The sequence below is a fragment of the Cetorhinus maximus genome, chromosome 5 (genome assembly GCF_964194155.1).
Source record: "Cetorhinus maximus chromosome 5, sCetMax3.hap1.1, whole genome shotgun sequence".
Lineage (NCBI taxonomy): Eukaryota > Metazoa > Chordata > Chondrichthyes > Lamniformes > Cetorhinidae > Cetorhinus > Cetorhinus maximus.
The window spans coordinates 174,388,126-174,401,161 of record NC_135883.1 but is presented as its reverse complement, the minus strand read 5'-3'; the positions used below and the strand labels follow the sequence as shown (position 1 = coordinate 174,401,161).

Genomic DNA, 13,036 nt, shown 5'->3' with positions numbered 1-13,036 from the left:
CATGACTGGATGTGGCAGGACTAAAGAACTTAGACCTTATCCGTTAGTAGCTTAGATCGGTCTGTCACTTGCTGCGTATGCTGTTTGGCATGCAAGTAATCCTGTGTTATGGCTCCACAAGGTTGACACCTCATTTTTAGGTGTGTCTGGTGCTGCTCCTGGCATGGACTCTTCATTGAACCAGAGTTGGGCCATTGGCTTGATGGTAATAATAGAGTGGGGGATATGCTGGTCCAGGAGATTACAGATTGTTTCAAGTACAATTCTGCTGCTGCTGATGGCCGACTGTGCCTCATGGATGCCCAGTGTTGAGTTGCTAGATTTGTTCAAAATCTATCCCATTAAGTATGATGGTCGTGCCACACAACACGATGGAGGGTATCCTCAATGTGAAGGCGGGACTTCGTCTCCATAATGACTGTGCAGTGGTCACTCCTACCAATACTGTCATGGACAGATGCATCTGCGGCAGGCAGGTTGGTGAGGATGAGGTCAACTATGTTTTTCCCTCTTGTTGGTTCCCTCACCACCTGCCGCATAGCCCAGTCTAGCAGCTATGTCATTTAGGACTTGGCCAGCTCAGTCAGTAGTGGTGCTACTGAGCCACTCTTGGTGATGGACATTGAAGTCCCCCAATCAGGGTACATTCTGTGCCCTTGCCACCCTCAGTGCTTCCTCAAAGCAATGTTCAACCTGGAGGAGCACTGGTTCATCAGCTGAGGGAGGGCAGAATGTGGTAATCAGCAGGAGGTTTCCTTGCCCATGTTCGACTTGATGCCCTGAGACATCATGGGGTCCGGAGTCAATGTTGAGGACCCCAGGGCAACTCCCTCCTAACTGTATGCCACTGTGCCGCCACCTCTGTTTGGCCAGTCCTTCCGGTGGGACAGGACATACCCAAGGTTGGTGATGGTGGTGTCTCGGACATTATCTGTAAGGTATGACTTCCGTGAGTACGACTATGTCAGACTGTTGCTTCATCTTCCGACTAGGCACTTTACAGCCTTCCAGGCTGAATATTGAATTCAACAACTTTAGATCTTAAACTCCCTCCCCCCATCCCCACCCCGTTTCTTCCCCTTCCCTTTTGTTTTTTTCAATAATTTATATAGATTTTTCTTTTCCCACCTATTTTCATTATTTTAAAATCTACAACTAATACCTTGTCAGTCTTTCCACCCCACCCCCACTAGACCTGTACCTTGAGTGTCCTGCCATCCATTCTTAATTAGTACATTTTCTTAGATAATATCACCACCTTCAACACCTCTTTGATCCTTTTGTCTGTGACATCTTTTGATTATCTGCTCCTATCACTGCTTGCTTGTCCCTACAACCACCACCCCCCCCCCCCCCCCCTCAACTTCTCTCTCCACCCCCCCCACCTTAAACCAGCTTATATTTCATCCCTCTCCTAACTATACTCAGTTCTGTTGAAGGGTCGTGAGGACTCGAAACGTCAACTCTTTTCTTCTCCACCGATGCTGCCAGACCTGCTGAGTTTTTCCAGGTAATTCTGTTTTTGTTTCAGACTGTTGCTTGACTAGTCTGTGGGATAGCTCTCCCAATTTTGGCACTAGCCCCCAGGTGTTAGTAAGGAGGACTTTGCAGGGTCGACAGGCCTGAGATTACCGTTGTCGCTTCCGGTGCCTAGGTTGATGCCGGGTGGTCCGTCCGATTTCATTTCTTTTTTGTGACTTTGTAGCAGTTTGATACAACCGAATGGCTTGCTAGACATTTCAGAGGGCATTGAAGAGTCAACCACATTGCTGTGGGTCATGAGTCACATGTAGGCCAGACCAGGTAAGGGCAACAGATTTCCTTCCCTAAAGGATAAGGTACTTGACAATGAGCCTGGAGAGCCAAAGGACCTTAACAGAGTGCAAATGGAGTGTGTAGCCATTCAGCAACCTGAGGAAATGAAGACCGTCTTAAACAGCAGCATGAAAGAACAGCAGAAGAAACTCAAGGAAACTCTGCTGAATTACAGAATTCAAGATGACGCAAGTGAGCTTTGCAAACAAAAGAAAACCTGTTGAAAGACCTTCACACACAACAAGGATCACTCAGGTCAAAGTTTGTACCTCTGGAAAATTACGAAGAGAAGTAAAATGAATTTAACATCACTCTGAACAAACTGAAGAACCAGCTGGCAGAGAAGACACAACAATGTTCATGGTTCCAGGAGGAAGCCAAACAATACAAGGAAACAACACAAGAGCTGAAGAATCAGCTGAGTGAAACAAAAGAGGCATTAGAAAGAAAAGCGGTGGAACTTTCCAAAATGCAAGTGGGTGATAAAGCCATGGGTAGCTCAACCCCCGAACTGAACCAAGTTGAGATTTCATCTGAGAGAAGTCTGGCTAACTGTGAAGTCAAAATGAAGGACGAGACTAAACTCTGTGGTAGACAGAAGAAGACAAGATGGTAGATGGTTCAGAAAAGACAATGAATGACGCCCCACACTAGTACAGGTTCTTATTACTTATTACTTATGAAGCGCTGCCATCATACAAGATTAAGCCTGGTACTTCCCAATTTGGAGCGGAAAGTACAGAACAGTCAAGGGAATCAAAAAATGACTTATGATTTGCATAGCCAAGAGTGAGAATTTACTGTCGGTGAAACAGTATTTGTACGAAACTTTAGTGGTGGATTGAGTTGGTTACCTGGTGTAATAGCTTCTGTGACCGGACCGTTGTCATACCACGTAGAAGTGGAGGGTCAGATCACCCGAAAACACATGGATCATTTGAGAAGGGAGATACCCCAACAACCTGATGTAAAACCTGTAACCATTGTAGAACCTGTGGTCCCTGGTTGTGATTGATCAACCAAGGATAAACATACCAGATGTCTCTGTCGGAATGGATAACACCTACAAGAGCAGGTAAGAGGCTAGAAATCATGCAACGAGTAACTCACCTCCTGACTCCCCAAAGCCAGCACACCATCTACAAGGCACAAGTCAGGAGTGTGATGGAATACTCCCCACCTGCTTGGATGAGTGCAGCTCCTGCAACACTGAAGAAGCTTGACACCATCAAGACAACACAGCCCACTTGATTGGCACCACATCCACAAACATTCACTCCTTCCACCACTGACACACTGTAACAGCAGTGTGTACCATCTACAAGATGCACTGCAGGAATTCACCAAGGCTCCTTAGACAGCACCTTCCAAACCCACGACCTCTATCACCTAGAGGGACAAAGGCAGCAGATAGGTGGGGACACCACCACCTGGAAGTTCCCCTCCAAGTCACTCACTATCCTGACTTGGAAATATATTGCCATTCCTTCAATGTCGCTGAGTCAAAATCCTGGAACTCCCTCCCCAACAGCACTGTAGGTGTATCTACACCACATGGACTGCAACGGTTCAAGAAGGCAGCTCACCACCACCTTCTCAAGGGCAACTAGGGATGGGCAACAAATGCTGGCCCAGCCAACGAAGCCCACGTCCCATGAATGAATAAAAAATAACCTTGCCTTGTCCCTTTTCCAACTCAGGAACTCTTCCAGATTCCTTTGAAATCTCACTGGCCAATCAAGGTTAATTTCCCTCAACCAATCATGACTTAGAAGGCTTGGTCCTTCACCTTCCACTACAATCACAGGGAGCTGTGCTGCCTGGCACTTGTAATAAACAGGTACAATGGTAATACCTCTTACTTGTATAACTTCATCAGTATACGTTTTCAATTTGGCTGAAGCCTGCTCCATATTCAATTGTTTTTTATTCATTCATGGGATGTGGGCTTCACTGGCTGGGCCAGCATTTATTGCCCATCCCTAGTTGCCCTTGAGAAGGTGGTGGTGAGCTGCCTTCTTGAACTGCTGCAGTCCATATGGTGTAGGTACACCCACAGTGCTGTTAGGAAGGGAGTTCCAGGAGTTTGATGCAGTTGAGTACCCTTGTTTAAATATTTGAACGTGTGCTCCCCCACTACAGTGGTTGACGTACCGCTATCCACTACCATAACCAAAAGTTTTCCATTAACCTGCAGAGTAACAGAGATTGGCTCTGTTTTCCCTACTTTCACATTAAATAGAGAATAAACATTGGAATTGGTGGTTTCTAGTCCTTCCACATTATGTACTTCAATCAGTTTAGCTTACTGCCTGGGAGTCTGTCTCAATCTTGCTTTCCATTGCTTCACTATGTGCCCTTTTTAATGACAATAATGGCACTCCACTTCCTTAAAACGGCAAGTTTCAGGGATATGGTTACTTCCACATTGGTAACAATTTATTTTCAGATTTGCTGCTGAGCTGTCTCCTGTATATTTTTTAAATTTTCGTGTAGCAGGGACTGTCTCCCGCTTCGCAGCTGACTCCCTGGTTTTCACACCACGCCCAGTGGTTTGTTCCTGTCCCCACTGGAAAACAGCACCATTTTATACACCCTGTAAGGTCTGCGAATCCTGCTCGGCGCTTTCCATCGCAAGCACTATTTCCAATGCTCTTTTAAAATCGATATTTACTTCAGCTAATAACTGTCATTGAATGGCATCATCATGCACACCACAGACCAAACGATCCCTTAACATATTGTTTAGTGTCTCCCCAAAGTCACAATGTGCAGTTAGCTGTTTCAACTTCATTGCCTAAGTTGCTATGGTCTCCCCCGGGGCTCCTACTCTCAGATTAAATTTGAACGTCTGCACGATTATGGAGGGTTTGGGTTGAAAATGACCCTTTACGAGGTTTACCAATTCGCTGAAGGTCTTCGAATTGGGAGGGTTTGGGGCCATCAAATGACGGATTCAATTATAAGTTTTATTCCCACGGACACTTAGGAGAATTACTTTCCTTTTTTCCTACACCATTATTTTGTTTGCTTGGAAAAAGAAACTGAAACGTTCTATATATTGACTCCAATCCTCCATGGGTGAGTCGAAGGGGTCAATCCTGCCAAAAAGCGGTATACCTGGTGAGTATATTTTCCCTTTCTTCTGTTTAAACAAGATACTCACATTCACTGGGTAAGGGGCAACACCGGAACCAATTTAACATCGTCGCCAGTTGTTATAGACTTGATTTTCGTTCACACTCTCACGTGATACTTGTTTTGATCCCCAGCTGAGGTTACCACTGGACAAGCCTGATCCCAGGGTGGAACTCAGCTTGATAGATCCTAAATTTATTTGTTTGTTTAGATGTGTGGAGAGGGGCCACTGCACAGAGTCACCGGAATCAACTAATGAACTTTTAACAAAAGCACAAAACATTTATTAAACAAGAAAATATGAACTACATTACAATGCTCCTTCACCCCCCCAACTATACATTTACAGATATATACAGATTTGTAAGGATAACACAAGTTACAAAAGCTATCTTATACTCTAATGTTTACAGTAAGTACAATCCTTGTAAACCAATTGGCAACCTGTAGTCAGACACACCACATACTGAAACCAAGTGATAATTGCCGCCTCAACCAGATGCTAAGGATCTCTCCTTGACTCTCCCCGACACTTGCCACGCTATGAGCCAATCAGTCTCACTGAACTCTGTCTTTCACACGAGAGTTTCCAATCTCCACTCTCCAAGAACTCGTTTTGGAATCCTCTCGCAAACCAACACTTTCTCTCAGATACCTTCCGCAAGTGTTCACCTCCAGGGTTTCAAACTCTCCTTCCAATGTTCCTTTTCCCTAGGTCACCATATGCATTCAAGCTGTCTTCCATACACTCTCTCTCACCGACTCAGCCATCAACAGTACTCCATTGCTTCACATGCCCATAGCATGTTTTCCAGGTTCCTGTCCTTCCCTTTGACAAGAACGTCTTCTTGGGACTTTCTCCTATTCCACTCCCCTTTAGCTTGGGACTGGGTATCTGTCCCTTTTGCTCCAGTCTCTCCTGGCAGCTGTCTTCAAAACCAACTGAACTCAAACAGTTTTCAAATTAAGCTGCTGTTTCTTGTTTCTTCTGTGTGTGTCTGTGGGAGGGGCCTGCCTCTCTGGACCCCTGTTGCTAGGCAACAGCCCGGTTTCTCTACTCTTGTCAAAAAAAAACAGAATTACCTGGAAAAACTCAGCAGGTCTGGCAGCATCGGCGGAGAAGAAAAGAGTTGACGTTTCAAGTCCTCATGACCCTTCAACAGAACTGAGTAATATTAGGAGAGGGGTGAAATATAAGCTGGTTTAAGGTGGGGGGGGGAGAGAAGTTGCGGGGGGTGGTGGGGGTGGTTGTAGGCACATGCAAGCAGCGATAGGAGCAGATAATCAAAAGATGTCACAGACAAAGGAACAAAGGTGTTGAAGGTGGTGATGTTATCTAAACGAATGTGCTAATTAAGAATGGATGGCAGGACACTCAAGGTACAGCTCTAGTGGGGGTGGGGTGGAAAGACTGACAGGGCATTAAAGGTATAGATTTAAAAATAATAGAAATAGGTGGGAAAAGAAAAATCTATATAAATTATTGGAAAAAACAAAAGGGAGGGGGAAGGAACGGAAGGGGGTGGGGATGGAGGAGGGAGTTCAAGATCTAAAGTTGTTGAACTCAATATTCAGTCCGGAAGGCTGTAATTTTCCAGGTAATTCTGTTTTTGTTTTGGATTTCCAGCATCCGCAGTAGTTTTTTGTTTTTTTCTCTATTCTTGTGTTTGCTTAACTTCTCTCATAGTTGTGAAACTCATTAGAAATGCAGGCACCTTTTAAAGTGAAGCTAAAACTCAACTTGACCATTTCTTAACACACAGATACACAAATCAAACTTAAACTTTAAAGCTAAAGCTCATTCCTAACACCCACAAATACAAATAAAACTTACTTAAAGGCCAGGATTTTCCGTGCCCACCAGCGTCCGGCATGTTCAGTGGCATGAGCAGACAATCTGTCGCGATCGTCCGCTCGGCCAACCGATAGTGGGCCGTGTTTCCTGGCATCGAATGTTGGGAATCTCATTGTAATACATCAGCATAACATTATAAGGTCAGCCCGCCGGACCCATCCCCTTCTGCTGGTTCATCCACCCACGTTGGCGTGAAAATACGACGACGTGTTTCACATCAGCACAGAAGAAACGTACACCTGGCGGGCTGCACTCCACTCAGGACTTTAACTTTTGTTTGCCTACCTTGCTTCGGTCAGCACTCACAGTCATCAGTGCCGGGCTTCACAGACAGCACCACATCAATTTAGGGGGGCTCATAGGCAGGTCTCTACCTACCAGATCAGCCATATGCGGGTGGCTTTTCAATGGCTGCAGGGCAGGGTCCTGCTTGGGTAAGGGGGAGAAGTGGCCTCAGGCAAGGCTGCAGGACAAGAGCTGTGCTGGGGAAGGAAGGTATCCCAGCGTGTGTTCGGGGGCACATGTTGATCTGTGCAAGTGGCCTCAAGATGGTGAGGGCTGAGGAGGCAGTCTCCAGAGAGATAAGGCCAGATGGACATGTGAGGATATGTGTGTGAGAATGAGTGGTGATGTCCCTTGAGCTGGCAGTGAGTGAGATACCAGTGAATGTGTTAGAAGCTATTATTAAAGAAGTTATAGCAGGGCACTAGGATAAGTTTACGGTCATCAGGCAGAGTCAACATGGTTTTGTGAAAGGGAAATTGTGTTTAACCAATTTATTGGAATTCTTTGAGGAGGTAACAAGGAGGTACCCAAGCAGGAGATAAAGCGGAACCAGTGGATATACTGTACTTAGATTTCCAGAAGGCATTTGATAAAGTGCCACATCAAAAGTTATTGCAGAAAATAAGAGCTCATCATACAGGGGGTAACATATTTGCATGGATAGAAGATTGGCTGGCTAACAGGAAGCAGAGAGTAGGCATAAATGGGCCTTTTTCAGGTTGGCAAGATGTAATGAGTGGTGTGCCACAGGGATCAGTGCTGGGGCCTCAACTGTTTACAATTTATATAAATGACTTGGATTAAGGGATTGAAGGGATGGTTGCCAAATTTGCTGATGACACAAAGACAGGTAGGAAAGCAAGTTGTGAAGAGGACATAAGGAGTCTACAAAAAGATATAGATAGGTTAAGTGAGTGGGCAAAGATCTATTAAATGGAGTATAATGTGGGAAAATGTGAAATTGTCCATTTTGGCAGGAAGAATAAAAGAGAAGCATATTATCTAAATGGTGAATGATTGCAGAGCTCTGAGGTGCAGAGGAATCTGGGTGTCCTAGTGCATGAATCACAAAAGGTTTGTAAGCAGGTACAGCAGGTAATTGGGAAAGCTAATAGAAAATTGTCATTTATTGTGAGGGGAATTCAATACAAAAGTAGGGAGGTTATGCTTCAGTTATACAGGGCACTAGTGAGACCACATTTGGAGTATTGAGTACAGTATTGGTCACCTTATTTAAGGAAGGAGTTCAGAGAAGGTTTACCAGACTAATACCTGGAATGGGTGGGTTGTCTTATGAGGAAAGGTTTCACAAACTAGTGAATACCACTGGAGTTCAGAAGAGTAAGAGGCAACTTGATTGAAACATATAAGATCCTGAGGGGTCTTGACAGGGTGAATATGGAGAGGATGTTTCCTCTTGTGGAAAAATCTAGAACTAGGGGTCACTGTTTAAAAATAAGGGGTGACCCATCTAAAACAGTGAGTCGTGAGTCTTTGGAACTCTCTTCCTGAAAAAGTGGTGGAAGCAGAGTCTTTGAATATTTTTAAAGCAGGGATGGATGGATTCTTGGTAATCAAGGGGGTGATAGGTTATCGGGGATAGGTGGGATGCAGATTTCAGGTTACTATCAGATCAGCCATGATATTATTAAATGGTGGAACAGGCTCGAGGGGCTGAATGGCCTACTCCTGCTCCTTGTTCGTATGTTTGTATGATCATGATGGGCTTGAGTGTATGTTTAGAGTGATGAGATGGTTGCCATACCCTGGCTGCACAGATGAGATCATTCATTCTCTATCTGTATTGGATGGCCAACCTCTTCTGTGCAGCTTTGGCACTGACCACCGCTGCCATTGCCGACCAAGCCAGAGTGGTAGTGTAGCTGCCTCTCTTGCAGCCAGAGCGGGGGTAGAGGACATCACAGCGGGCCTCCACAGCATCCAAAAGGCACTCGAGGGCTGCAGTCTTCTTGCCTTTCAAGGCCATGTCTTCTTTGCTGCAATCCCGGGCTGGAAGCACTGAGCGTGACTGTATTTTAAATGTGGTGCCTGGCGTGATGAAGTGGCGAGGTGATGGCATGGCAGGGCGAATGAGAGCCCACCCACCATGGAAACGGCATATTTCCCAGGAACGCCTAAGTAATGCGGTGGGTTTGGGACAATACGGTGTGAAAACCCACCATCGCGGTTGGCAGGTAAAACATCGTTTTACCCACCCACTACCACTTAGTGTAAATCTGGGATAATTCCACCCAAACTGTCTCTACTTCGTAACATACTACACAGTACAATAAGTCTTAAAGTTACTACATTCCTTAAAGCTACAGTTACTACACCACCACAAACCTTCCTCTAGTTTGAAAAACATTCATTAACCACTACTCTCTGTTTCCTATCACTCAGCCAATTTCATAATCATGTCACACCCACTTATGCAAATTGGCTGGGAAACCTGGAAATAACGGGTTAAGCGGCAGCTGGTTAAAAAATAACACGGACACTGCCTTTGCTTTCAGATTTCCCGCGCACTGTCAGATGCCTCCCCTCACCCGGCAAGCTGCAGAATTAGAATTGGGGCCAATATGTCTGAAAGTTAGAGCTGTTAGCTGTAAAGAGATCAAAACTGAAAGTGGCTACAAAAAGTCTGAGAGACTAAATTGGACTAATGGCCATGAAGCTCATTAGCAGGTACATTTTATTCAACCCTGCAATATCACAAGACCACTGTTGGATCCACAAGTAGCTAGCAAACTTACGATATTAGACACTTTGTAATTGACTCCTGTGATGCTGGGTAATGTTGCCAATGTTTGCTGGATAAGGACAGCTAGCTACCAGTGATCAGCACGGGCCAAAGTCCCAGCACATGATGAGAATGCAGTTGATATAAAGTACAAGAAAGGGGACTACATCAAAACAAGAAGCACAACAGCAAGTACAGGTGCAATAATAAACCAGTTAGTTAGTTGAGTTCTGATCATTGGTCAGTCCCTAGCAGCTGAGCCTGTCTTCTTCAGACAGTAATGGATCTGCTTTATATTTCCAGCACTATTGCCACTGCATTCTTGTCAATACAGGAACATTGCAAACGTTACATTTAGAAAGTGCACACTGTGTGCACAAATTCTGGTACAAAATTATAGAATCTTACAGCACAGAAGAAAGCCATTCGCACATCATTTATGTTTCGGCTCTTTGATAGCGCTTTCCAATCATTCCCACTCCTTTGCTCTTTCTCCATAGCCCTGCACATTTTCTCCCCTTCAACTATGTATCCAATTCCCTTTCGAAAGTCACTATTGAATCTGCTTCCTCCACTCCTTCAGGGGCACATTCCAGATTATAACAATTCGCTGTGTAAACAGAATTCTCCTTATCTCCACTCTGGTCCTTTTGCCAATTGCCAATCTGTGTCCTCTGGTGATTCACCATCTGTTATGCTTTAATTAATGGTAAAAAATGCATCTTTCCACTTAATCCAGCATAATTAATATGGCATCCCTGGGTGTATAAGTACCATAAGGATACAAGTTATAAACTTTCCTGTAGTACAGTCAGTACCAAGGTGTACAGAGCAGGGTGCCCACAGCCTGACTGCTGGTCTATGCCATGTTAACCAATCTCAGCAAAGTTGACGGTACGAACATGACAGCTGCTGGAGTTGGCTTAGGAAATTAAAACATCCAGGAGACTGAGCTCCAGTGACCCCTGCTGAAAAGTGCACGAGTGTGGATGGATATTGAGTCCAGCTCTGTTGTAGTGGCCTCCATGGTAAAACAGCCTGGCCACGTTCAGTGTAGGATTCCAAACCCATAACCTCTACCACCTAGAAGGCCAAAGGCAACGGATGCATGGGAACACCCTCCAAGTCACACACCACCCTGACTTGGAATTACATCACCGTTCCTTCACTGTCATTGGGTCACTGCCCCTTCCTAACAGCGCTGTGGGTGTTTCTACATGGACAGGAGGCAGCTCACCACCACCTTCTCAAGGGCAATTAGGGATGGGCAATAAATGCTGGCCTAGTCAGCGACGCCCACATCCCATGAACGAATAAAAAAAGTGAAGAATGACCACATGGGTGAGATAGTGGTCGCGATGGAGCCATGTACCAATAACAGAGTGGTGATGTGGATCAGAATATTGAGATGCCATTATTCCTTCCCACTGGTATTTATTAACCAACCGTGGAAGCAAAAACCAGAATAAAGCATCTGAATGAGGAGCACAATCATGAACCACATACCTTTTTCCAACATGTATACCGTCTGTGTGAATCTGTTGACGTCCTTTTGGATTGCGTCCACATTCAGTTCATCAAACAAGGTGTCAGTCCAATGTGAGTACAACTTCGCCCATTCGCCCTGTGACTCCCAAAGCAGTTTCCTCAACATCAAATCATATTCGGTCTCGGACAGTAATGTATTCAGTGCCTGAGTGCTCATCTCTCCGCACTTCTGTATCGGCTGAATATTGCTGGCACTGGAGCTCCCTGTGCCGTCCGAGCCGCAGAAACGATCTTGATAGTTGCTGTAGCTTCGCGCCTTGTTGGCTATTGTTGAGATTTCAACCATCAGGGCATTAATGTAGGCCAGAGCTTCTTGTGGGGCTGTCTCTGACTGGAGAAGTGTAGGATTTATCACCTGAAAAAAACACAACATATTTCATAATTCATCTTCAAGTCTCACCTCATAAAACAGATTACATATATATAATATAAAAGCAAAATATTGCGGATGTTGGAAATCTGAAACAAAAACAGAAAATGCTGGGAAAACTCGGCAGGTCTGACAGCAACTGTGGAGAGTCCGTATGGCTCTTCTTCAGAGCTAAAGAGAAGTAAAAATATGATGAAATATATACCGTTTAAGGGGGGTGGAGCAGGTGAAACTGGGTAGAAGGCCAGCGATAGGTGGGGGCTAAGGAGAGATTGACAAAGATGTCATGAACAAGAGGGCAAAGGGGGTGTTAATGGTAGTGGTAAGGGCTAAAGGAGGTGCTGATAGTGGCATTAAGGTAAGAAAGCAAAATGTGATAATAGCAGGACCAGGGTAAGCACTCTGGAAAGAACAACATGAACAAGTGACAGGTGGCCCTTATGGGGGTGGGGTGAGAGGAAGGGATGGTGGTGGGGAAAAAGGTCGAAAATAGGATAAAAGGTGGGGATAAAACAATGAATAAATGAATAAAAATGAAAATAAATAAAAATAAAAATAAAAATAAGCGGATAAAAAATAAAAATGGAAAAATAAGAATGAATATCGAAAAAAATGATTAAAAAGTGGTGAGGATAGAGGAGAGAGTTCATGGTCTGAAGGTGTTGAACTCAATGCTAAGTCCAGAAGGCTGTAACGTGCCTAGTCGGAAGATGAGATGCTGTTCCTCCAGTTTGCGTTGAGCTTCACTGGAACATTGCAGCAGGCCAAGGACGGACATGTGGGCATGAGAGCGGGATGGGGTGTTGAAATGGCAAGTGACAGGGCGGTCTGGGTCATGCATGCGGACAGGCCGATGGTGTTCCATAAAGCAGTCACCCAGTCTGCATTTGGTCTCTCCATTATAGAGGAAACCGCATTGGGAGCAGCAAATACAGTGGACCAAACTGAAGGAGGTGTAAGTGAAGCGCTGCTTCACCTGAAAGGAGTGTTTGGGCCCTTGTATGATGAGGACGGAGGAGGTAAAGGGGCAGGTGGTGCACCTTGTGCGATTGCATGGGAAGGTGTTGTGGGAGGGGGATAAGGTGTTGGGGGTAATGGAGGAGTAGACCAGGGTGTCCCAGATGGAACAGTCCCTACAGAATGCTGACAGGGGTGGTGAGGGGAAGATGTGTTTGGTGGTAGCATCATGCTGGAGTTTCAGTTTTATTCATTTATTCATTGTTTAATTCCCAACTTTTATCCCATTTTCGATCTTTTTTCCCCACCGCTGTCCCCTCCCCCT

The 13,036-nt window shown here is 45.1% G+C and overlaps 1 protein-coding gene across 1 annotated transcript in view; it reads right to left on the bottom strand.

The window, feature by feature from the left end:
* LOC144681154 (dynein axonemal heavy chain 6-like) overlaps nt 1–13,036 on the bottom strand; it is a gene marked incomplete at its 3' end in the record, with an annotated part of 934,896 nt that overhangs the window by 798,830 nt on the left and 123,030 nt on the right. The window contains exon 16 of the mRNA XM_078542881.1: nt 11,343–11,739. Within this exon, the coding sequence (XP_078399007.1) occupies nt 11,343–11,739 (397 nt within the window). The remainder of the gene's footprint in view (nt 1–11,342; nt 11,740–13,036) is intronic.